The sequence below is a fragment of the Pelmatolapia mariae genome, linkage group LG4 (assembly GCF_036321145.2).
Source record: "Pelmatolapia mariae isolate MD_Pm_ZW linkage group LG4, Pm_UMD_F_2, whole genome shotgun sequence".
Lineage (NCBI taxonomy): Eukaryota > Metazoa > Chordata > Actinopteri > Cichliformes > Cichlidae > Pelmatolapia > Pelmatolapia mariae.
The window spans coordinates 35,076,731-35,101,965 of NC_086230.1; the positions used below are offsets into that span (position 1 = coordinate 35,076,731).

At 46.4% G+C, this 25,235-nt stretch overlaps 1 protein-coding gene across 1 annotated transcript in view; it reads right to left on the minus strand.

Annotated features, from left to right (window-relative positions):
• Positions 1-2,078: 2,078 nt before the first annotated feature.
• Positions 2,079-25,235, minus strand: part of stx1b (syntaxin 1B) — a 48,352-nt gene continuing 25,195 nt past the window's right edge. Inside the window, exons 2-10 of the mRNA XM_063472578.1 lie at positions 22,221-22,295; positions 20,841-20,940; positions 13,735-13,809; positions 10,049-10,122; positions 9,085-9,193; positions 8,036-8,109; positions 6,723-6,860; positions 6,515-6,625; positions 2,079-6,353 (exon numbers count right to left, since the gene is read on the minus strand). Coding sequence (XP_063328648.1) covers positions 6,273-6,353; positions 6,515-6,625; positions 6,723-6,860; positions 8,036-8,109; positions 9,085-9,193; positions 10,049-10,122; positions 13,735-13,809; positions 20,841-20,940; positions 22,221-22,295 — 837 coding nt within the window. The 3' untranslated portion in view covers positions 2,079-6,272. The remainder of the gene's footprint in view (positions 6,354-6,514; positions 6,626-6,722; positions 6,861-8,035; positions 8,110-9,084; positions 9,194-10,048; positions 10,123-13,734; positions 13,810-20,840; positions 20,941-22,220; positions 22,296-25,235) is intronic.

The window sequence follows — 25,235 nt, forward strand, 5'->3', positions numbered from 1 at the left end:
CATCTAACCATCTGAGACGATGATTCTTCTATTAAGATGGACGACTCCATTAACGCGCCGAGTCTCGGTTCTGACGGGCGTAAGCAACATGGCACCGTGACACCAAGCCACTTTCGCCAGTCAGATTGTTTACAGTGCAGCAGGATGATATTGGATATGGCTAAGTGCTGGCAGGTTGAGTCTGTTCTTTTAGACCTAGGCTCAGGCTAAACTCTGGGGAAGCAGTCAGGTAAAGAGGCGGAGCTTTCGGTGTGATGTTTGGCGAGCTTGCTTCGGCTGAGATTGAACAGGACGGCGAGAGAGAGGGAGAGTTTAAAACTGCTAACTTGGCTTCCAAAGTGACGTGCAGGTGTGGCCTGGAAAGCCCTGAAGGCGGGCTTAATTTTCCTAATATGGAGGGAAGCACTTTCATCAGAGGAGCCAGTGGGTGGAGCCTCTGGACCTGGGGTAACAGATGGAGGCGTGGCTGCATTTGTGCCGCAAAAACCTGTGTGGTGTTTTCATTCGCTCCTTCAGAAAGAAACTAAGAGACACGGGCACTCAAAGGGACGGCGGCGCCGCTCAGCGGGCGTCCTGCTACTAAAAACACCGCCGTGCCTTCTCCGTCCACAGGCGGGCGCAGACACAGCTTCTGAACTGAGCGTGTGCAGACGCGACAATAGGAAGCCAAGTTTCTCCTAGTCTCTGCTGTCGCAACTCAGCTGCACGGTACGAACAGAGGGGGCGCCACAGCAAGGGCGGGCGAAAGAGGCGAAAGAGGATAGAGGCCGGCCTACGTGCAGACTTTGACGGGAATAGATATCTCAGTAGATTTATACATAGACATGCAAGTCATTTTTTCTCTCTTTGAAGTTATTTACAATAATTACATAACACAAAGAATCCAGTTTCAGTTTGACAAAATTGCGAGCATTCAATATTCATATGACTACTATTATTATGATAACATAACTCCTTTGTACTTCTTTAAATCATTGCTATTATAGAATCGTCATCACCTCCATTTTTAAAGTTGATTCGATCACGTTGTGTGAAGCCGTTCGGTCTCCCTCCGGGTTTTTGCAAATGTTTACTGCATCTTTATTTGTCTGTTTGGTAATAATCATAGTAATAACAACAGTAATAATGAGGATAATGATGTTATTTCAGTGTCTTTCCTACTTGTTATGCAGGGGTGGTTATGGGCGTGGTCTGTCTCTATGGCCCCTCCCCTAACCCCTCCCACACCTCCCACTAGAGAACATAAACACTGTTTAAAGTGAATACTGTCGGAGAGCAACGGGACGAGCGTGAGCGCCAAATAAAGAACACTGAACACGTTTGTGATGTCATCACCCAGAGCGGGGCGCCGAGCACGTTTTGGTTTTTCAAAATAGTTTCAGGAAGACAAAAATCAGCGTGGAGGCGGTTTAACCGCGCCACAGCGGAGGAGCGACAAAGCGCCGAGCTCGGTGTCTGCTGAAATCTGGAAGACAGACGCCGCTGTGCTCACGAGTCAGCGTGCAGAAATAACCGCAGAGCGCTGGAACGCGACCCCAGAGTCCGGGTTGGCCCACACCGCATTACTCCCACACGGGCTAACGGCTAACAGCTAACGGCGAGTCAGGCTATGGCGTCTCGCGTGTCGCGCTCAAACTCTCTTCACGTGATTTTTTACAGCGTTGTGCGCCCGCTCTGTCAGAAACGGAAACAACAGAAAGGCTGAACGGCGGCGAACATCCAGATGTGACTCAGATTTATCTGTTTGTATTTTTGTTGCGTACACATGTGATGTCACACGACTGCAGTCGGCCTCTCGCACAGGAAGAATGCTCGCTGGAGGATGATAGGGGCGCTCTGAAGAGAATCTGAGATCAACCTTTGACCTTTACCAAATCTGCTGATGTTTAACTTTCTCTCTCCGGCTGTTCGGAGGCGTGTGGGGGGCGTGGCCTGTAACCCTGCAGCGGAGCATTGATCCTGCAGCGTGAAGACTGTGTGGAAAATTACGACGCAAACAAACTGGGACTCACTTCACGGATGTGTCATGTTTTCAATTCGGACTCTAAAGGTGGAGGGAGAGAGGCGGGTCGGTCTGATTGATGGCAGTGGGCGGGGGCGGGGCTGGCGTTTAATCTTTTCTATTTGTATATTTATTCTCTATTTGTAAACTCGACTCGCGTTGTGCTCTTTGAGATTAGCGGCGAACATTTGGAGGGGAGGGCGGAAACGCTTTGGTCTGAATCGAATCAACGCCACGGCGGTAACAGTGATCATGGCGTCTGCAAGCTTCTCTCCTCGCTTCTGTCGCAATCTAAAAAAAAAAAGTGGAATTTTGAAACCTGCTGCAACCCGCCCACCTGCGATTGGACGCTTCGCACACTGAAACACACTCGTGCTGCTTCAACACGCACACGCACACACACAAATGCAACAGTGGAAGCGAACACGCAGACATCGGGTGGTGACGGAGGCGTCCGAACCCGGCGGGAGGGCTGGAGTTCGTGGGATGGGAATTTAACCTTTCACATTTATTTAAACATCACACCGGTCTCTGAAGAAAACATCGTAAAAATGACGCGTCACAAACGAAAGTAACTGTGAAGTGTTTCCATAGAAACCAAACGGGGTCTGATTGGCGGTAAAGTGCACGACGTGAAGGGTGAGGCGGGGAGGTGGGGTACAAAAAACACCATCATGCAAACTCCACAACGCTTTTGCATGCCTTTTTTATTACCATTATTATAAGTAGTACACACAGTGGGATGGGCGGGGTCTGCAGGGCGAAGGGAGGGGGCAGACTCCGACCCTCTGCGCCATCTTTTTGTACAACCAAACATCTACAGCACGACAGGAAGAGACGAGAGGATGGGGCGGGCAGACGTGCCGACGAACATTTGAACCTTCACTTAGCCGAATCTCCAACTGTTGACGCCTGCGTGGGTTTCGTAAGGTTTTGTCAATGTTTTCGAGAGGATGGCGGCGGGACCCGACAAGTGACCGCCACACAGGAGCGGGAACTTTACAGAAAACAAACACTCACACATGGCAAAATCAGTGTCAACAAGCTGGCTGGTGCTATGACGGCATCCTCGCATCCACCACAATCACCAACCCGAGACTGCCGCGACGACTGCGACGCCGCCTGGACCACCGTCAACCGCTTGAACGAACAAAGAACGATGAACGAAGCAGCCAATGGGGACGTGGGTTTAGGTTCTCTAAATGTCCGAGGGAGTCGTGAGACACGTAGATGCAGGTAAAACAAGCACACTGGTTCATATTGAACTGACAGCTCTACATGTGAAAACACCTAAAACCAGAATGGAACCAACAGGGGCAGAGAGAAAAGTGCGAGATCGACCTAAATCTACAGACACGGCACATGACCACACATCTGCTGGGCTCTTTGGAGGAGTCGGGGCGGGGGTGGGGACGGTGTCTGCGAAGCTTTGGTGAACACGCGTTACGTTTTGGTTTTGGGAAGCCAAGAATGAAACAAAACCTAACAATCGTCTACACGGCACCAGAGACATCTAAAGCTAGTGCTAACTACTGTGATGGGTAAGAAAACACGTTTTCCACAAAACAACATCCGCTTTCCAACGCTGGCCGAGGAGGACACACGACTGTCAAACGAAAGCTAACGTCAGCTTCCTGTCGGCGGGTCTCTACAGAGCAAGGAAGCAAAAAACAGCTTTGACTTGTTATGAAAGGCGGCGTGTTCTGTTTTTTAAAGCCCTGTCTCTGAAAAGCTTCAAATAATAAATTTCTCAGGAAACATGAAACAAAAACTATAAGTCAGGACGTCTGAAGCCCGATCAGGGTCCAGCTAAAAGATCCAGAGCAGAACAGGTGAAACCAGAGAAGACGCCGTCAAACAAAACTAATCATGAGCGCTGAGCAGGAGGGGACCGTGAGGTTTTAAGGTGGTATTTGGTCGTCCAGCGAGGCCTCAACAGAAGCAGATGAACCTCCGTATCACAGAGCCTGAGCGTAGACGACCCTTCCTCTTCAACACCGCGGTCCTACATGTTAGCGCAGGCGGTGGCGCGATCTTCAACACGGCACGCGGTCCTGAGATAGGCTGTTTGCTGTAAGGAGTGACAGTCCTGCAGACGTTCAGCTAACCGCTAATGCAACAAATTCTACTCCACATCTTCAGCCGCCTTTGTCCCGGTGCCAGTCTGGACAGAAACGTCTTTAATGTTTAAAAAAGGAAGAAAACTGATTACCGATCTGTAACGAGCAGCTTCTACATCATCTACACGAAACACAAGCTAACGCTACAGCATGCTATAAGCGACGCAGTCACTGGTTCGATATGTAACACGGGGAATTCGCGAGTTAGGGGGCGAGTGTCCAGTGTGTCTGCATGAAAAGTTAAACATGGAGTTCATGCATGAGCTACTGCTGCATTTAATATACCGCGGAATTTGGAAATCAGCACTGGGAATGACATCCGAGCCGTCAACGTTCCCGCAGGTTTGCTTTACTGCTTTTCCACAGAGAACATAAAAGCAGACGAAGGCGTTCAGAACTGATTTGAACTCATAAACAACGTCATATTAATCAGAAACTTCCCAGGTTAATGAAACTGGAAATTCCAAGTTCCCGGTTGCAATCGAAAGCAGCATATGTTGGGAATTTATATGAATGTATGTGTGTCACATGTTCCACCTTCCACAGAGAAAATCCACCAATAGGAACACCTTCTGCTGGTCAGTAGCACCTGTGCAACTCATGCGCTCACACAGCGTGGATGAAAAATCGCACACACACACACGCACGCACACTCGGGGCTGCAGGTAGGATCTGGGCGAATGCTTTAAAACGTACAGACTAAACATTAACAGCTAAATCGTGTCAGGCCGATACGTCACGGGACGCGTCACACGCACCAAAACAGCAGCACCACGGAAACAACGAAGCAACAAACGTTCCCCATCAAGAAACGGGAAAGCAACGATATCACCGCGACACTCAGGTAACCAGGGCAACCAGCGCTTCTTAGTGTTGTAGTTACATTTGTTTTTCTTCTTTACTTTTTAATGCGTTCTCTTCATTTTTTAGGATCTTCCGGAAGAACAGCTGTGACAGCTTCGAGATGACGACCGCGGATCTGATCAGATCACCGAAATGCCCAATCCTCATTGGCTGTCCCAGTGACGGGGAGGCATGGTTTTCTAAACTGCATAGATTGACTCTTGCTCGTCCGAACCCTCCTGTCCCCTTCTTCCCCATCGTTCACCTGTCAGTCAAACGTCACGTTCTTTTCTGCCGCCGGCCAATCAAATTCAGCCTGACAACCAGAGGCCCTCCCCCGGCTCTTTGGTTGGATAGGTGTGACGAAAAGGGGAGGTTCTTGCCGCGGACACTCCTCCCTCCCCTGAACTCAGAGGGAAGCGTGTCACGGTCAACGTCCTTGATGCGTTCTAAATAACGCGTGGCAGGCCGGGCTTCGGCAGGTTAAGCTAATTTCATTGGCTGACTGAGGTGAACGCCAGGAGTGAGCAACCAATGAGAGGTGGTCTAAAGAGGCAGCGGTGAAACCCCTCCCAGCAACAAGGGGGCGGAGCGTGTTCTGCCAAAGCCGGAGGGTGCTCGTTCTGCAGGCTGACATTCCGGAACCTTCGGCTGCTTGTTCCCGTCTGCGCTCTGGAACAGAAAGTATTCCAGGGCGCAGCTCGGGAACGCTCCAGAGTTCCAGAATGTGATAGAAACATGTTCTCTCTCTTTTTTTTTTGCCTTTTATTTTGTTATCTGAGCTCGTTCCCGAAGGCGCTAAGCTCCGGAGCCTCGACGGGCAGAACTCCCACCCGGCAGCCGTCGCCGTCACTGTCCTCGGAGACTCCGGAAAAAACGAAAGAAACTTTTAAAAAATAAGAAAAGAGGCAAAACAAGCAAACAAACAAGTAAATGTCATATTATAGGTCATCAGTTTTTACAGGTAGCTAACCCACGTGTTGCTTCATGTTCAATACATTTACATGTACATCTGTAATAAATAGGTTTATCTGTACCCTCTTTTGTATATGTAGTGTAGTCAGTCAGCTATGATGTCATGGTGTTTTCTCATGGTTTTTTCTTGTTTTTTGAACCCCACCCGAACCCGTGGTGTTTCCTCTTATCTGTGATTGGGTCGTTATCTCTTCCTAGCTGATTGGTTATCTGTCTTGCATTTGTGTTTCAAGTTTTTGTGTCGTCGTTGGTGTTTCTTTTCTCTGCTGGCTGTCGGTCGGACGGTCGGTCAGTCGGTGTTCGGTCGTCACGGCAGCAGGTGGCGGAGCGTGTTACATGCCCAGCGTGCCACCGATGGACGACGCCAGGACCACGCCGAGGATGACACAGCAGATGATGATCATGATCTTCTTCTGCGGGGCGACGACAGAAAACAGAACGGTGGTTAAAGATGTCAAAAGTCTTAACACCAGGGTGTAGCGTCCAGCAGGGGGCGACTCTGAGCATACAAAATTACTCTACTACACATCATCTCGCTCATAACACAAATGGGGGCTCATCCGGGATTCCTTACCTTGCGAGCCTGGCTCTGGTATTTGACGGCCTTCTTGGTGTCGGAGACGGCTCGCTCCACGTAGTCGACGGAGTGCTCCACGTTGTACTCGATTCTGTCAATCATCTCGCCCTAAAAAAACCACACGGGAGGCAGAATTTAACTCGAACCGCCCCATGTCAGCCCTGTGAAGGGGTGCATTAATTTCCTGTTGCATCACGGGACGCACCTGGCTCTCGACCAGCATGGCCATGTCGACGAACATGTCGTGCAGCTCGCGGATGCTGTTTTCCAGCTTGATGATCTCAGTGTGCCGGGTCTCGATCTCGTTCAGGGCCTGCTTCGTCATCTGAGAGTCCATTTTGATCTGCGAGGCAGGTTCACACAGGTCACAACTCTGAGCAGTAATTGAGTAATTGTAATTTTTTCCACCACTCTGATTTGCTTGTTTTTTTGTTTTTTTTTAATTTTCTCTCCATATTTATTGTCATCAGATTTTTTTTATCAGTGAAGTCGTACAAATGAAGTCAAGAATCTGTGTTTGAAGATCTTCCACTCTTCTACTCTCACTCATGTTTTGATTTATAGAAGTTATTAAACTGGTTTTATTTAGAAAAAAAATGCACAAATGTTTTTAAAGATTAAATTAAATTACATTTTATATTATTTCAATACAATTAAACATTTCTTGACAATATTTCAAATCAATCTTTCAAATTAAAATCATATCAACCATTTTTTGTGAAAAAAGTGAGCATAAAGTATTTTTTAGTTGCTTTTCGATGGATAAGTAAAACTAATAGGATCTTCCTTTCAGCTGGTTTTATTGTGGAAAAAGTGAAACTATGTGAAATATTTTTAGGCTCTCTTTTTGTTCTTTTTGAGGGAAACTCTAAACTTTGATTCAAATTAAACCTTTTCAGTGCTAAAGTTTGTGCCCGCTGAATTCCTGAAAGGCTTTTAATTTGAAATTTTTGAGCTGTACTGAAGTATGTTATCTTGCAGTTAAATAAAAAGCAGAGCTGAAGTACCTTGGGAGGAAAAGCAGTTTAAATCTTTCGATTTAATTCATACTAAATGAAAGATTTTAGCAGTTAAACCTTCTAACAGCACATGCTGGATACAGCTGTGACCTCTGACCTCCAGTCCTTTCAGAATGACTTACCTGTGTGCTGTAACCGAACACCTGCTGTCAGTCTGTTTCTTCCTGAGCTCCTCTGGCGTCCCAGTCACTATACTGTGATGTCACAACCAGACGAGCTCAGTGCTGATTGGCAGCTCAGTGTTCAGTTACAGTCACCAGCAAACATGGGAGCTTTTAATTTGAAGGAGCAGGAACAACATGACACAACTCCTTCAAATTAAAAGCTTCAGCAGCTCCCATCATACCCCTCCCCCTCCGTCCCCTTTCTGTCATGTGACAGTGGCCGTGTTCGCTTGATGTCTCAGCGCACCTCGTGGCCGTTCTGCATCCCAGACACTTGCCGGGATGCAGAACGGCACAGGTAACGTAAGCCGGGTGGGCTCAGGTGCGTTGCTTACATCATCAGTGAAGATGGCCAGCTTGCCACTCTCCAACATGTCCTCGAGCTCCTCATTGGTAGTGGTTCTTCCAGCTGCAGAGAGAGAACACAGAGCAACAGAGACACTGTTAGAGTCGCACAGCATCGCAGCGAGAAAACGACAAATCAGAAAAAAAAAGCTGACAGAAAATGAGGTTTTGCTAAACACACCAACAGAGGATACATAATCGAACAGCTGGACTGATGGAAGACAGAAAACTGAATCCAGCCCGATGTTAAACAGTAAAGCTGGGACGCTATTCTTGGACACGTTATCTTACACGCCTGAACACGATCCAATAGGAAATCTGTATGAACATAACTAATACAAGCTCTTTGGTCATGTGCTTTGTATAATCCCACAGCCGAGAGACTAAACTTATGTAGAATTAAAAAATAATCAAGGCCAGAGTTTTGGCTCATGATGAAAACGTTAATATGTTCTATGTTTTCACAGTGGCCATGTGTCCACAAACTTTTGGCCACACAGGGTAAGTCTGGCAGCTGTGTGAAGGTCAGCTGATGCTGGACTGCTGAGAGGAAAGTAGCTGCACGCGGCCTCTGCAGTCTGTTTATCTGTCTGCATCAGTGTGTGAGTGAGCGTGTGCGTGTCTGTGTGTGTGTCCCTGTGTTTGTGTGTGTGTTGTCCTGTGATGTTTATCTACGCACTGTGTTGACCTCATTTATTATTTACAGCCATCAAACTGACTGACTGACTGAAACACCAACAGCTGCAGTTCCTGTGACGTCCAGCAGAGGCAGCAGTGAGCCGGCCCCACACAGACAGATGTGGGTTCAAACAGCAGCAGCTCTGATTGTCATTATCTTCCATCCACAGGTTTGTGCTGTATTTGCCTTTCTAGTCTCACTGACCAGTCAAAGCTTTATCACACCTACAGGCAGTTCAGAGTCATCAAGACCTTCGAGCCTTCAGGTTGAGAGATGACCTCTGACCTCTGAACAGCCATGGTGCTGACATACAGTCAGCATGTAGTAAGACTGCGTGTTGCTGGCGTGTTGTGTACTCACTGATCTCCAGCTGTCTCTGGATGCGGTCCTTGCAGCGGTCGCGGTACTTGGACTGCGTGGTGTTGTACTCAGTCATCACCTCCACGAACTTGCGTGACAATGTCGAGTGCTGCAGGAACACAGAACACTTTTACCTGGAGCCATAAATTCATCCACGTCTGGATTCATAAAAAACATCACTGCACTTTTGTGGTTCGTTCGGCCTCCACCCTGAAATCTACACCTGTGTGTCACACATTTAGACAAAACTATAAGATGACAATAAAACAGCTTTAAAAAGCTTAAAAATGCATCAAAAGCTTTGTCTCATCAGATCATGTGTGTGTGTGCGTTCAGACATAAAGCACACACACTGATGGTTGTACAAGCTGCTGTCAGTGGTGTTGCAGTTCTTTTTCTCCGCCACCAGGAGGCAGCAGGGAGCAGACTGCTGGAGAGGAGTGGGGGGAGCCAGGAGCCAATGACAGCGCAGAATACTGCAGGGTCAAATTACAGACAAATCACGAGACGAGCTGCGGAGGCGAGAGGGCGCCTGGAGAACACAAATAGCACCGAGTCACATGGTTCCTGTGAGGAGGCGCACACGCTCAGTAGGACGTTAGAACAGAAAGAAGAAAGGAAGGTACAGCAGGAAGGGAGGATCCCTGAGTGGGTGACAGCACGGGGTCAAGGGTCACCGTTTGCATGAAGGGGCTGTTAACGTTTCAGCTGGAAGGGCAATTAAACGACGACAAAGAGCAGACACAAAATAGCCTCCTAACATCCAGCAGGTCAGGGGTCAGGGGTCAGGAGGAGGGCTTTCTGGCCTGTTTGAAACTGTGATGTCAAAACAAACGTATGAGGTTTCACTTGAAAGGTATGAATTTATTGTCATGCAGCTGAAACACAACCCCGTACACGAGGCTTGTTTCAGAGGTCAGATGTTCCACGTCACATCTGCTCTCCTGATAAAAGCACGGCTCACCTGCGTCTTACGGATCCTGAGGTCCGCTGATGATCTGTTGAGCCCCTCCTCCTGCTCGATGCTCTGCTCGATTGCTGCGGGAAAACAAACAGAGCGAGTTCAACGCTGAAGCAAAGCTGGCAACGCAACAGACGCACTAACGGGAAACAGCGAGGGGGCGAGCGAGGACCAAACGCCTCGCTCAGAGATCAGCAGATTCACTGAGAAAACCGTTAAACAAACACAGACAGGCTTCAAACTAAGGTTATCATAGTGAACTACAACCAAAGACTGAAATCGAGTGACAAATTCAATATAATAACAACACTAAATTACTGAAACCACCAAAACTCAAAGTAACAGCAAACAGACGATGATCTTTTATCCTTACACCAGCGTACCGGTTTGTGCCCAGTGTTTCTGCTAAATGTTTTTTGGCCTCTTTCAGAATTAATGCAGGAATCTGAAACTCGCTGCCTTTGGGGACGTTTAGCAGCAGGGAAACACATTTTTGAAAATGTTTTTTTTCCATATGACAAATGAAAGAATGAGACAGTAAACTGTGGGATGTTAAACAGCCTGTTCACCAACACTGCCCTCCTCATACTCGCCCTGCTTCATCACCATCGCCTCAGCGCTCGAATGAAGTTGAATAATAACACCAAAGAAGCTCCACAGAAACAACGGATCCCATCGATGTATCAAAATCAGTTAAAGTTATGTTGTCATATATTCAGGCTGAACTCTGTTTTCTCGCTGCTCTGACCATAAACGACGTCCATGATTTGTACAGCTGGTGTTAGAGATACTTTCTAATTCTCAAACATGAACTGTGTTTATAAAAGTCCAATTTTACAGATTAAAAACTTTATTACAATCCAGAAGCTGTGACACAAAGATTCATTTAGCTTTACGGAAGCAAACAGCAGAGGTCGGCTACATGGCGTCAAAAGTTCTATTAATTGTAACAATGTCAAACTAAACAGAAGCAGCCTGACTGCTCAGTGAACACAAAGACTGTTAAACCTACATTACAGGAATAACACAAACTAACAAACACTAAACCTTTGGCTGCAGTAACAGGAACAGACACGTTTCTCCTCGTCTGCTGGTAACATTTGTTTGTGTTACTTCAGCACAAACTCCGCAGTAGATTTATTTGATTTGATTTAGTTATTCATCTTAGTTTCTCTTTATATTTCGCGATTATTGCCAATTCTTTAGTGGCTTTTTGCCCCACAGCATGGGAACTGCTCCTGAAGTGTGGATTTTGTAATAAGCTCGTCAGCCTGAAGGGGGCGATGCAAAGACTATGGACCTACAGTCTAGCTGCAGATGAACTCATGTAAGGTCAGACAGACTGAGATCTGTGAGGAATGTAAAATGAAAAGAACGTCACAGCTGGACGTTACCTCAGTGCAGTGTGCGTGCGTGGACACCATGGTAACCGGCTGCAGGTCTGTCCTGTGTCATGTGACTCTGATGTGAGTTTGTCTCTGGCATTTGATGAGCTGAGCTGAAATGCTTACATAATGTTTTCCACTCAGTCACTGTTCTTGTTTTAGATACAATGTGGGGACCCATGTCTGTTGGGAACACTGTGGGGACCGTGCCCCCGTAATGAAGATGATGAAATCTTATGCTAGGACCTGCTTTAAGTCTCCATGAAATTAATGCAAGTTGATATCTTGTAAAGTGAAGTGATAAAATCACGGTGTGTGTGTGTGTGTGTGTGTACTTCCTGGCTCGTGGCCCAGCTGCTCGCTGCTGGATCCACAATGACTCAGCAATATCACATAGCACTGATGCTGCGTGTGCGCAGTGTTGGTGTGCATTTGTCTGTGTGACAGTGAGATGAAAACTCGGTGAGTAAGCAACAGATTGTGGGTCCTTGTGTGTTTGAGGACGACTTTAGCATCTTTAGCTTATTTAGAAAAAAAAAACATGTTTATTTGTTCTTACGTAACAATCTGTTGCAGGAATATGAGCTTCATGCTGACCACAGTAAGAGTCCAGAAGCATGATGAAACAGAAAATCTGACATATTGAGAAACACACTGATCACTTATTGATATTACTGATACAGATAGAAATAGGAAGCAGAATGTCTAAAAAAGGAGTTTCATCCCCAAACTTTGCTCTTCTTGGTAAAAGTCCAGCAGATGAGTGAAACCTTTGAATGAGGGCTTCATCGCACACATCCTGACCGCTGACAACATCAAAAACACCTCCATAATATTGACTCGTCACGCCAGAACACCTCAAACGTGGCGTGGATGTGCTTGCCCCCACCTCTGTAAGCTGCTATGGAACTGCAGGCCGGGCTTATTTCAGATGTTATTCAGGGGTACTGTCTCTTTAAAAACTGGACAGTTTCACAGTCTGAACCCACAGTCGCTCAGACACAGAGACAAAGACTTTTTAAGAACACAAATCTGCTGTGGGCAGAGCCTGTCTGTACCCCCATCCCTCAAACACACCCCGAGGATGACAGATCTACAGTAGGACATGCTGCAGTGTGTGTGTATATGTGTGTGTATGTGTGTGTTTATAAAAACACTCGTTGTAGCCTCGCAGGGATTCCAATTATAGCTTTATCTCCAGCATCACTGCTATTCTCAGACTGCATATGTACAGTCTGTGTGCGTGTTTTCACACACACATCGTTCTGGTGTGTGTGTGAGTGTGTTTCATCCTCAGGGTGTTCATATTAAAGCAGTGATGTCCTTGAACCTTCAGCATGAACTGACTCAGTAGCTTTAAGCTCATTGGCCTGCGAGTGTGTGTGTGTGTGTTGCTGTACCAACGATTACTGCTCGATATACCGCCACGCCTGTTTCTGAACATTGTTTCTGAACTGGTCACATGTTTCACACAGGTGAGTTTAGAAACGAGAGAGGAGCTTTCAGAGGTCAGTGACCAAAATATTAGGAACACACAAATAGACCAAAGATCCTGGGTGAAGCGTACAACTTCCTCTAAAAGTTATACTTACATGACATCACCACTTCTGGATAGATTGTGAGCCAGCTTGGCTGTGGATCAGGGGGCGGGACAACGGCAAGCTTTACATCCTCTGACACACGCGTCATTTACAGGTAATCTAAGGACCTCCATCTGCATGTTCTTGGACTCTTTGATATAGCTGCTTTGCATGAATCCGTTCAGAATAATCCTTCTTTACCTTGTTCTGGGTCTTTATTTACACCTGTATGTGCACTATCCTGCTTTTAATTGAAGAGTTTTACAGCAACCAGCAAAACTCAAACGTTCACATCAGCAGACGCTGAAAATCACCTGCAAGCTGCGCGCTGAGCTCATGTTTGACTCTGTGCTGAAACAAGCTGCTCACAGCGCACCGAAATAAGCTCTCAGGCTGCAGTACGAAGTCCTGCCTCTTCAAACAGCAGCAGGAAACGGATTCATGCTGCTGGGATGGGACAGGAATATAAATACACTCGTCCTTCAGAGATTTCCCTGAGAACCCAAACTGACTTACAGCCAGTAATGAGAACTTCTAGAGCCTCGCAGTAGATACTGTAAAGTAATTAAAGAATGCGTCGTGAATTTACTCGGCTCTGTCTGCAGCAGGACGTCGATATAAATGGGTTTGGATACGAGCGTCTCTGCTCTGTCTGAGAAGATGCTTCCTCATCAGAGCTCCTCGTCTGCACTGTGATGTTTCCTGCAGCAGCGCCAGGACGTACCTTTTAATTTTGAGCGAACTTTATTGGCTGTCTTCTTAATGTCAGCTGTGAGGTCCTCCAACTCCTGCTTGGTCTCTGCAAAGAAAAGAACCAACACAGTTTGCTGTGAGTTTGTGACACCAACAGCAGAGATCTGAAGCTAAAGCTGAAACAGTCTCACTCTTTAAGGCTAAAGCTTTTTTCTGATTGGCTGCAAAAAGTTTGAAGAGCGGGTGGGCGGGCTTTGTGGTCCTCTTTGACATCATAAAGATCCAACACTGTGAGCCTGAGCCTGTTTCCTGTCGGTGTCAGCTGCCACTAGGGCTGCACGATTTTGCATAAAATGAGAATCACGATTTTTTTGCTTAGAATTGAGATCACGATTCTCTCACGATTTTCTTTTTCAATATAAATATTTATTGCACTTATTAACTGCACATCAACTTCGTAACAGTTGAAACTGAACATAAAAACAATAAATAAACATAAAAACAATAAATGCCTCACATTTTGTTGTTGCCGCAAAATGTTGTACTGCTTGAAATTCCGTCTCCACCGTTGCTCGACACTGCGTGTATAGAGCAGGTAGTGCAACAATAGAAAAATAGTTGCGGGAGGGCACTGTGTAGCGTTTGTCTAGGGCAGGGGTCAGCAACCTTTAACACCCAAAGAGCCATTTGGACGCGATTTCCACGCAAAAGAAAACTCTGGGAGCCGCAAATACTTTTTGACATCTAAAATGAACATAACACTGTATATATAGTTTTTTTTTTTTTTTTACCTTTATGCTTTGTGTGAACAACTAAGGTGTGTTGCCTAAATGCATGAAGTGCTACAGAGAAAATTACATTTTATTTATGTAATTAACACATTTTGAACTTTGCAAAATTCCGCCTAAGTATGTATTTTACCTGGTTAATATGTGTGGCGGGGCGTGGACTGCAGCGCCGCTGCAGGGGAGGCGGACGCACCTTAGCGGTACCCGCAATCACGCCTCGCCGCCTTAACATCTGTGCCACCTATGCTGTTGTGTTGGTGTGTGTCGGGCTGCGAGCTTTAACACCGGCTGTATGCGTAAAGCAACCGTGTGTGAAAAGTGGTCAATAAAAAGATGCTGAAAAGCGTGTTCATGGAAACATAGTCGGGTCTGCCGTGATATGTTTACAATGGGACTTCCGCTCCTGAACCTCTGCGCACAGCGTCTGCTGTACGATCGGGGCTGTACGAAGTCACTTTCATCTTTACGCACGACTGTAAGCTGCCGTCTGTGAGGGGTGAACGTGTTTGTTTTTGGAGAACAGCTGCTGACATAATGTGGATCCGAAGATCCATAATTGGCCTTCCTGGGGTTGAAAGTCTCGCACGGCGTTTCGGCGGGTATATCGGCTTCCGCAAGTGTGACGCTTATTTTGATCGATCAAAAACTAATAGAATATAATTTTATATTTATATTTCAATATCACAATAATCTTCCAATTTAGAACTACGAGTTAAAAAAGAACTAATATAAATAAAATAGACTTTAGCTAATTACTTACAAAAAATTATTTATTTCCCCAAACCACGCGGAGCCGTAGAAGGACTAAAGATTCGCATGCGGCTCCGGAGCCGCAGGTTGCCGACCCCTGGTCTAGGGTGTTGATCATTTTCCTAAATCCCTCGTTTTGCACAGTGTTGATGGGAGCCATATCTTTGGTCAGGTGATAAGTAAGTAATTTCTTTGTGCCTGCGGGAGTTCGACATGTATAAGGAAGCGCTGTATAAGGTTCCCGTTATTGATGTTTGGGTGGTTGACCGGGACAGATTTTCTCCTGTCACTTTCTCGTCATCCCTGACGTGTTCTCTGTTGTTTCTTTCCTGCCAATTTGAGCATCACGGCACAGCTTCTGTATCACGTGGTATAAGGCTCCGCCCTTGTCATTTGTTGAGCAGGAAGAGTGAGCGCTTGTTTTCATGCAGGTTATGTCCCGGATCAAAATGCGGTACAATCGTCGTCATCTTTCTTTCTTTCTTTTTTTTTTTAGATCGTTGTCATTTGGAAATGAGATCACACGTAAGTATGAATCGAGATCGCGATTTTCTAACGATTAATCGTGCAGCCCTAGCTGCCACACACAAAAACAAATGACACCACCTCGTGTACAGGTGTTCCTGACCCAATAAACCGGTTGTTCTGGGTTATCATCAGGTTTTTATTATTCCTCATATTTGACGAGCTGCTATTTGTGAAGCGATCATGAGTAAACAAAAATGATTCAAATTTGATCTCTTCAGGAAGCTTCCGGAACGCCAGAGAAAGACAAACATCTGTATTTCCCTTCATGGTTAATTTAGTTTATATTTCATATTTGATCATTTTTATTCATTCCAAACAAACTCTAGGATCGATCGGCTCGGGTGTTTCACCATTACGAGACCTCTGCTGGATCTGACGAGGTTAAAAACAAACTGGTGTTCTGAGAGCAGCCTCTTCAAACTCCACCTGACCTCCACCTCTTTCCTTCAAACTCCCAGCGATGAGTCAGAGTTGAATTCAGAGGCTCTTGATTGGCTGTTAGCTGTTTTTGCTGAGCAGCTTTTGTCCTCTTAGTTTTGTGTAGAAGCTGAGCTGTCGTGTTTGCCTCCCCCTTCACTGCTGGTGTATCGAGGCTTCCACTAAGAGTCCAATCAGGTCGATGCACGCACAGTCGTGTAAGCGCTGAGGCTGGAGGAAGCCTGTGACTGTGAGGAGGAAGCAGACGAGCAGGAGGGCGTGCAGAAACATCACATCCTGTCAGCCATGATGGAAAAGGACAGCGGAGGCAGCAGGCGCCAACTGCAGCTGCGCGCTGAGATTTACAAGCGCTGCAGCGCCGCTTGGCCTTTCCCGCCACTGACTCGCCCGCTTCACTCCTGCAGCTCTCATTAGCATGTCATGCTAAAGCTGGGGAACAGTCTGAACCCTCCACGAGTGGGACTCGAACGTGAAGCTGAAGGATTTCTGCGGTTTTTCCACCGTCAGCACATCCATGCCTGCAGAGGCTGCACACAGCTCAGTTTAGCCCACTGATGACCTTTTTTCACTCATTTCTGACGACTCAGCGACTTTATTTAATCTGCTGGTAAAGAAAAGACGTGTGACGCTGTAGCGGCGGCCTCAGCGAGGTCCTCTCCACGCGTGACGGTTAAACACTGACTTTACTTTTCTGTGCGGCGAGCCTGTGTCTTTGGTTTCCTGAGCTCAGGTATAACGCAGGATTTTATTGCTTAACAGTCGGAGGGTTTGATTGGTCGGTTGGTTTAAAGGACCAATCAGCATTAATGAGGCGGAGTTGATGTCGACACACCGCGGCTGGCGTCGTTGTGCGATTGATTTTATTGATCAGCAGCTGAAACATGTTCAGCATCTGCAGACTCACATCAAACAGCATGAAGACCGATTTATAATCAATAAAAGAACAGACGCTGATCATAATCACTCATTTTCTGCCCCTCTGTGGTCGTCGGCCATGTTATAGACCTACAGGAAGTTGGTCTCCAACGTGACCTGAAGCTTCATCGGTTTCTTTTTATTTCAAAAATCTTTCTTTACACTTTCAGGTACTTTTATTCTGAAAATCAGGACAAATTCCTACAGAATCGAGATCACATGACGTCGGTCCGATATGAAGAAACGAGTGATGCTGAATAGCTTTACTTTGGTGCCAATTTCAACGTGTTACCATAACAACAGGAAGTTGTTGTACCTCCAGTACGCCTGAACACAGGTGCCTCCATTTTGACTCCACAGGCTGTACATAAAAGATGGAAGTGCCCACAGTACTCTTGGACTATGCGTGACGACGGAGGGACGGCTCTGCCTGAGAAACTGTGGATCCGTGCAGCAGCGACCCATCAGCCACACAGAAAATCCTACTGCCTGCTCCTTCCTGATGCTGATGAGACCATCACGCCCAAACGTCACGTTTTATTCAGGGAGACCTGAAACCAGCGACTGAGACCACGAGCTAGTCAAGGTTACCGGTTTGTTCCTCTTCCTGTCAGGCGATGACGACGAGCGTTAGACGGATATCGGTCTGCGACGAACAAGGCCGAGCGGGGTGTTTATGAATGGGCTGTGGTTTGGGGAGCTACATCTGTACTCCTCTGCTCTCACTACAATTCCCATCATGCATTATTCAGGCAGAAACACAGGGATGCATTTTGCATGACGGCCTGTCGGCAGCTGAGCGCGAGCTGACCCAGAACTGAGGGGGAGAAGAAGACAGAAAGCGACATGTTTTCACCAGAAGGGAGAAGAAGAGTCGGAGGTCAGACGAACACGAAGTGACGCTTAAAGACATCAGAGATCCCGTCTGAGCTCCAGAACCTCAGCCGCTGTTTTTACTGCAGACGTCACCGAACATCCTTTAACATTCGATCCGCTGTAAGGTTTAAAGCAGCCGCAGAAGATATTCAACTCTCTGCTTTCATGTAACCTAAAATACTTGGAGACCACGTGGCTGCGCTCGTGTTTGAACTCTGCTTAATGTTCCTCGCTGTCCCGGTCTGACTGTAAACATTTAAAGCATCACTAACACTCAGGATCACTGTGATGTCACACGGTCTATCGTTCGATTGCTCTGGAAACTGGAAACGTTCAGATTTTTTTTCCGGGTTTAGTTTTGAGGAGTTTGGGATCCTGAATGTGCTGATGCTGTGATTGAGTCTTGGATCTTTTTACTAATGAGAACCTTCAGCTTCGCGATCCTCTTTGGTGTCTTTTTGCAGTCTTCCTGTGATTGGTTTATATTTTGGTTACTTCCTGGTTCACTTTTCCTTCCTCTCTAATTGCTCCGTCTCTTTTTTGCATTGTAAGTTCATTCATGTTCAGCCTGACCTCGTTTCCTGTTTTATTTTGATAGTACATAAAGGTTTTCTGTTGTGTATCCTTTTCTACCCGTCAGCCCTCAGAGTGTATAAATAGTCCTGTCCTTTTGTTCCCATTGAGTGACTGTTGTTCACGCTCCTCTTTGTTTTCCTCAGACTCAGTTTCATTTGTAGTTATTTCAGCTGTTTGGATAACGAGCTTGTTCCTTCAGCTCTCACAGAGCGTAGACCCAGCAGCATAGATATCAGGAGTCAATAGTTATGATGCAGCAATGATTCTGCATCGTGTAGCGTCCGTGTGCTGGGAAGAATTCTTCAGTTAACACAAACCAGGTTTAAACTTTGTTTTTTCAGAGATTTTTCTCAGATTTGTGGATTATAAAAGTAATATTTGAATTTCTGCCCCTCCCTGTCTTACAAACTCCCAGCATGCATCTGAGAGTAGCTCTGCAGCGAGGGCGCGTTTGGTCGGGGTCACCCTGTAGACGCAGCGTTTCTTCGTTAGCCTGCATCGATGTGTAACAGCACTGAATCTCAGGTAGAGCTGCGCCCACCCGTTCCCCTTCGGTCATTTTTCATGTCTGCACAGCTCACGCCGACCGAAGGGTTTCACATGTCACTGCACACTCACAGCGTTTTCTACACACACTTACGGCGAGGCAGCCGAGGCTCGTCATCTCCTCCGAGGTTAACGTCACTTCATGCAGTTTAAACAGACTTCACAGCATGAGGGCGGGGATCAGAGGGAGCGACGGCGACGAAGGAGACGAAGACAGCGAGAGAGAGGGAGGAGAGGAAGGAAAGGAAAAAGGAAAGGATGGAAAAACAGGAAAAGAACTTAAATCATGCAGCAACAAAAGAGAAAAACAGCATGCAGACAGTCGGACAGCATGCAGAGCAAACAGAAAAGGTGCAAACATGAAGCCGCAGCTCAAAACGACTCAAAATCCCAGCATCCATCTGTCCTTCAAACAGACGCAACACAGAAGGTTATAAATCATCTCCTCAGAAACTGTCTCGCTCACACGGCTAAACAGGAGCGGGCTGCGTGCGGGTGCTACGAGATCACAGCAGGTGGGTCCAGCTGATGACTTCACAGTCAGCTGTTCACAGTCAGCTGTTCACAGTCAGCTGTTCACAGTCAGCTGTTCGACACTAAAACGAGCTGCAGCACAAAGTCGCCGTTCAGCGCCTGTTTACGTTTCCTGCTGCTAGAACGTCCTCAGAGGCTCATTTTGCTCATGCACGGCGTTAACCAGCATCAAACTCCACATTACATAAATCAGTTTGCTACATCCTGATTGGCTCGTGCATGGAGACAGAAATGTCTCTGGACCTCTTCGACACTGAAGGAAACCTGACAGCAGGCGGCTTCTGCTCAGGAGGATTTCAGGGGTAAAAGGCGTGGACGGCGTCTCGCCAACGAAGAGCTAAAAAGGGTCGAAGTCCGACGTGGAGCGGAACCCCTGAGGTGGAGACTCTGACGGCGCAGACGTGGCTGTCGGTGTCAGCGCTGACATTGAGTCATTGTTGCTGAGTCACAGCACGCCGTGTCGAGATTGGGACTCGCCAAGCCTCGTGCTCTCAGACCAGAGACGCTCTTATCGTCCCCCCACAGTGTCAGGACGAGCGGCGGAGCAACGGATGGGCGCGCTCAGTGGCGGTTTGCCAGCAGCGAGCTGCAGCACTCGTCAGCGAGCAGTTAACGGGATTAGAGGTCACTCTGAGGTCGGGGGTCGAGTTACTGAAGGGTTCTGACACGTGGACAGCGTTTCAGGTCTGAGAGCGCCCGCCGATCGACCAGCACAACCTCACACAGCTGCTGTGGCGGAGGGATACGCTGTGACGCTGCTCTTCATACCTCCCTATATTTGACCAGTTCACGGTTCAGTCGCCTTCTGATGTTTGTGTTATGATTTTTGAAGCTAATTTCTGACTTTTTTTTAGCGACTTTACAAAAATGAAAGTCGCCACAGCTCGGTGTTAAACTCTCGTTTGTAGCGACCATGGTAACATCACCCGAATCATTCCTGTCCAAGCTCCTTAGATAACAGACTCCTACAGAACCGCAGATATCGCCACCTGCTGGTCACTGCATTACTTGTACTCTGCGGCGATGGAGTCGGCACGTTATCGTTGTTTAGTGTCTGCTCTGCTGCCTCCATGTGTCCTGTCAGTGACACTGCAGCTTTCTGACGCTCTGGTTTTCAGAAAGAAGCTGAAACTGAGACGTTTGCGAGACGCCGCGGCGGCTCTGTGAGGCTGCCTGAGGGTCTTACTTTCGTCAGGATTGGGTGCGGCCAGGATGGCGCTGTGCTGCTTCTTGACCTGCTCCACGTCCTCCGACAGCTTTTCTATACAGCCTCTGATCTCCTCCACCTGAACCAAAAACACACAAGAACAAAATCAGAGTCTTCAAACACGACAGGATCATTTATTTCCCATCATGAGCTGGTTTTAGGGCCTCAGTCAGTGATAACATTAAACCTGATCACAGCTTGTTTAAGCCAGGCTTTAGTTAGCTTTAGTTTTTTTACAGCTTCTGTCGCCTGTGTCTGATGTTTTGAAGATGTTTTATGAGTTTTAGCTCACTTGATGTTTTCATATTGATGTTTATGTTCTTCTACTCTGGGACGTCCTAATGTCCATTAACCCTTTAAGGGTGCACGCTCTGATTCGTGCAACTATTTTTAAATCCTGGTAGAATTGCAACCACATAAGCTAGCGCAATAATTTAGTTTGCATATGAAACTGGAGGAGTTGTTCTTACATAATGCACTCAGCTTGTCCCAGGTCGCGGTTCCTTCCACAAATGGCTTTTTGCAAAAATTGCATACAAAGTGCTGAAAACATCAAAAACATAATAATCAGAAACACGCTTTGATCCGATCAGCTGTGTGTCTGCCACACAGGTCCAAAGGTTTACTTTGTGCCTGAGTACTTTCACTGTTGGAAATAGTTTATTTTGATGCTGTTTTTGTAAATTGTGAACAATAATATTTATATTTGTTTTTCCTGCAGTTTGTAAAAATTCTTGAATCTCAAAAATGAAACTATGAAGACACTCAGAATAAATTTCCTGTGGTTGAAACGATTTTGTGCAACTTCTTTGCATTCTGAGGGATGAACCTATGAAGCTCGAAATATGTGTAAAAAAACAGGAACGATTTTTAATTTTTTTGTTGTTTACTGCACTTTTTTCAATGTATTTCGTTATTATGAACTTAATGCAAACATGTCATTAAAATTTGGGATGTCACGGTTGCCTATTGATGTAAAGCAACTTGAAATGCTCCAAACAACGTCACTACAGCAGGTAAAGATACAAAGCTAAGCTCTGGCAGACTTGGTTCTACAGTGGGCTTTAAAGGGTTAATGTGATTTTGCACATCATTACTTCTTTGTCTGCTTTTGCTGATATTTTTCAACACGTCTGATGGCGTGCAGCCTGAATCCTGAGCTCGCTCCATCACAGCCAAAACATTTTTTATTTCTGGGTTTTCGGTCGCGTCTGCCTCAGAAGGACACCTTTGTGTCTTTGTTTCGGTGCAAACAGCGACCTCTGAGTAATCGTTTGTCTCTGGTGTTCCCAGCTGATGTTTACGACCCTCACAGTGTCCAGTTTATGGTTTAACCCAGCGGACTGCCTGCAGTCTCACCTGTTCGAAGAACTCGTCCATAAAGTGGTCCCTGTCCACCTGCACCACCTCCTCATCGTCGTCGCTGTCCTTTGCCTGCAGACAGGAAACATGATGTCATCGGTGTGGTGATGATGCTTCAGTGATGAAGACTGACGCTGAGGCCCACAGACGGACACACAGACAGAAACGAGCTGACATTCGGCTCTGGAGGAGGGAAACCTCTCCATGAAAGCAAACAGGAAGTTTCCAAGCAACTGCAGCACAGCGTCACCACGCCAACGACCGAGAAAGTAATTTTCAGTTTATTTAAATATGACATTATTGTTAAATAAAATTGAAAAATGAAATAATATTTAAAGAAATAATGAAATAAAAATTTAAAGACAGCAAATAAAAAATATTAAAATAACTTGAATACGACAAATATGACATATTATTCCTTCAAATAAATAAATTTAAAATTAAATAATAAATCAGTATTTTAATGAAGAAAGAGAAGAAACAACATTTTAAAATAAAGTAAATACACAAACATGTTAAAACACTAAAAATTCAAATAAAATATTAAGAAAATTAAAGACAAACTAACACAGGGGAATAAAAAGAAATATGAAATATGTTTTCAGACAGAGTCCAGGATGAAGATGAAGATGATGGAGCTGTTTCACAGACGAACGCAGGAACATTTTATTAAACTCGGATGTTTTCCATTTTCCATTGAGTTTCGCACAAAAGAGACAGAAAACTTAGCGGAGAGATGGACAGGTGCTTCAGGCTGAAACAGGTGCTCAGTGCAGGTAAACAGTGTCCAGTTACACTGAATGGAATTCTGTTATTGTTAATACAGACGTGTGTGTGTGTGTGTGTCCGCTGACCGCAGACGATGCAGCACAATCCCTGATGTTCAGTAAACTCTCTGCAGATACCCGACACACGCCCAGGTGGACAGGCTGAAGGTGGGATCAGGTTACTGTATCTGTGAGGCCCATTTGAAGCTCCGCCTCCATAAAACCATAAAAACTAAAGGAAGATAAAAGAAGTGAACTTTGTTTCTGTGCCTGCTCAGTCAAATCTAAACCAGCGTTCAGCACGTTGTTAAAGCTCCGTTAAACCCATCGAAACCTGCAGTTCCTCTGACGTCCAGCAGAGGCAGCGGCGAGTCTGTCCCCATAGACTCCCATGTTAAAATAAACGTGTTTACAGCCTGACACACACACTCTCCTGATCTCTGACGATAAACTGACCTTTCATAACAACTGTAAGGCTGAAAGTTTGCAACATCAGGGGCGTGGCCTTTTTGACTGTCAGGTGAATGCTAGTGACACACACACACACACATCCATCTTTTATCTACAGTCTGTGTAGACAAAATGTTACAAACTTTAAAAAAGTTGATGTTTTTTTAAAAACTCGTCTTCCTCACTGATTTTGAATCTCCACCATCAGGACGAGCATAAACGTGACCACAGATGTCAGCTGAGAGCATCTGCAGCTCCCCCTGCAGGTCTGTGGTAGGACTGCAGAGATGGTGTCCCTCTGCACCCTCTGTCCTCTCCCTGCGTCACTCTGCCTCTGCAGAGGAGACTCCCAAACAAACTCTCGCGCTCTCAGAGTTTACAGTGTTTGGATTAATCAGCCCCCAAACTCACTGATTACTAATGATCATGTTGCACGGTTCCAGTTTTTTAACTGCTGGGAAGAAGAAGAAGGTGTCACTAACATATCTATTTTTATGTTTTACAAACCAAACATTAAATCCACTCGTCACACACGTTTCTGCCGGCACACGCCTGCCTTGAAGATGAGGCGCCACGTCTGCCTTTGCTTTTATCAGCACTGTGATTTATTCGTTTCTGCTGTAAACATGTCCTCTGAGTCCCACTCAGGTGTCTCCACCTGGCTCCGCTGCCCGCCCATAGAGGCCGTGGCAGCTTCCTCAGTCCATCCTGCCAACAGCTCTCACTGTGGGCGATGCTAATGATGTCAGCTAGCTGCAGGCCTGATGCTCATCCCAGCCTGAGCCAAAGACCCGAGGCCACGGCATCAACACACACAGGAAACACACGCCGACACACCAGAGTGAGACAGGCAGACATCAGCATCGCTCTGTCCACGGACCTGAACTCTCCCAGTGTCAGGACAGACTATAGACTGTAAATAAAAGACAGACGTATCCATGATGTCACCCACTGGTTTGCAAAGGCTCGTCTGGAAGCTTCAAGCCGAGCGATTCAAGCTGAACTGAAAAACCCAGCATTAAACCACATGATCGTAGAGTAGCCACGCCCACTCACAGGGTACCCCAACCCCCTGCTCTTCAGTCCATTGTGACTGACATTTCCAAAATTAACTTAATGAGACAGCAGCTGCAGTGATGTAACACCTGACCAGGTAAAGGTGCTGAAGCTGTTTCAGACACCCTCAGCGACACCGACATCACTGTCAGGTAATTCTCCTCACGTCCGAGTGAAGTGCTGCTGAGTGCACAGGTCATGTTTAATTCACTATTATTTCTTTAGCATCTCATACTGTCAGACCCTGCGATAATACAGAGAAACCTAAACAATCATATGACCCCCTATGAGCGACAGTAGGAAGGAAAAACTCCCTTTTAACAGGAAGAAACCAGGCTCAGGGAGGGGCGGGGCCATCTGCTGCGGCCGGTTCAGGCTGAGGGGGAAGAGACAGGACAAGGACTCGCTGACATGCTGACCAATCACGGTGCACTATGTTCTTCTTCCTTTAAAAACTGAGCTCTAAGAACCTCGGTAGTCCCGCCTCCTGCAGAGCGGACAAAGAGGAAGAACTTCCTCCAACAGTTACTCGAACTCTGGCTTTGTGTTTAACGGGACGGCCGACGGTTTAAGAAGATGTAAGTGTGTCTGTTTGGGTCCAAGAACTTCCTGGAAGCTCTCACTTACTTTTAGATCATGCAGTTAAAATCGCTGGTCATGGATTCCTGCAGCGTGTGCTAAACATGTTACTTTGTTCATATCTGATGTGAATTTATGGAGATGAGGCTACGAACTCATC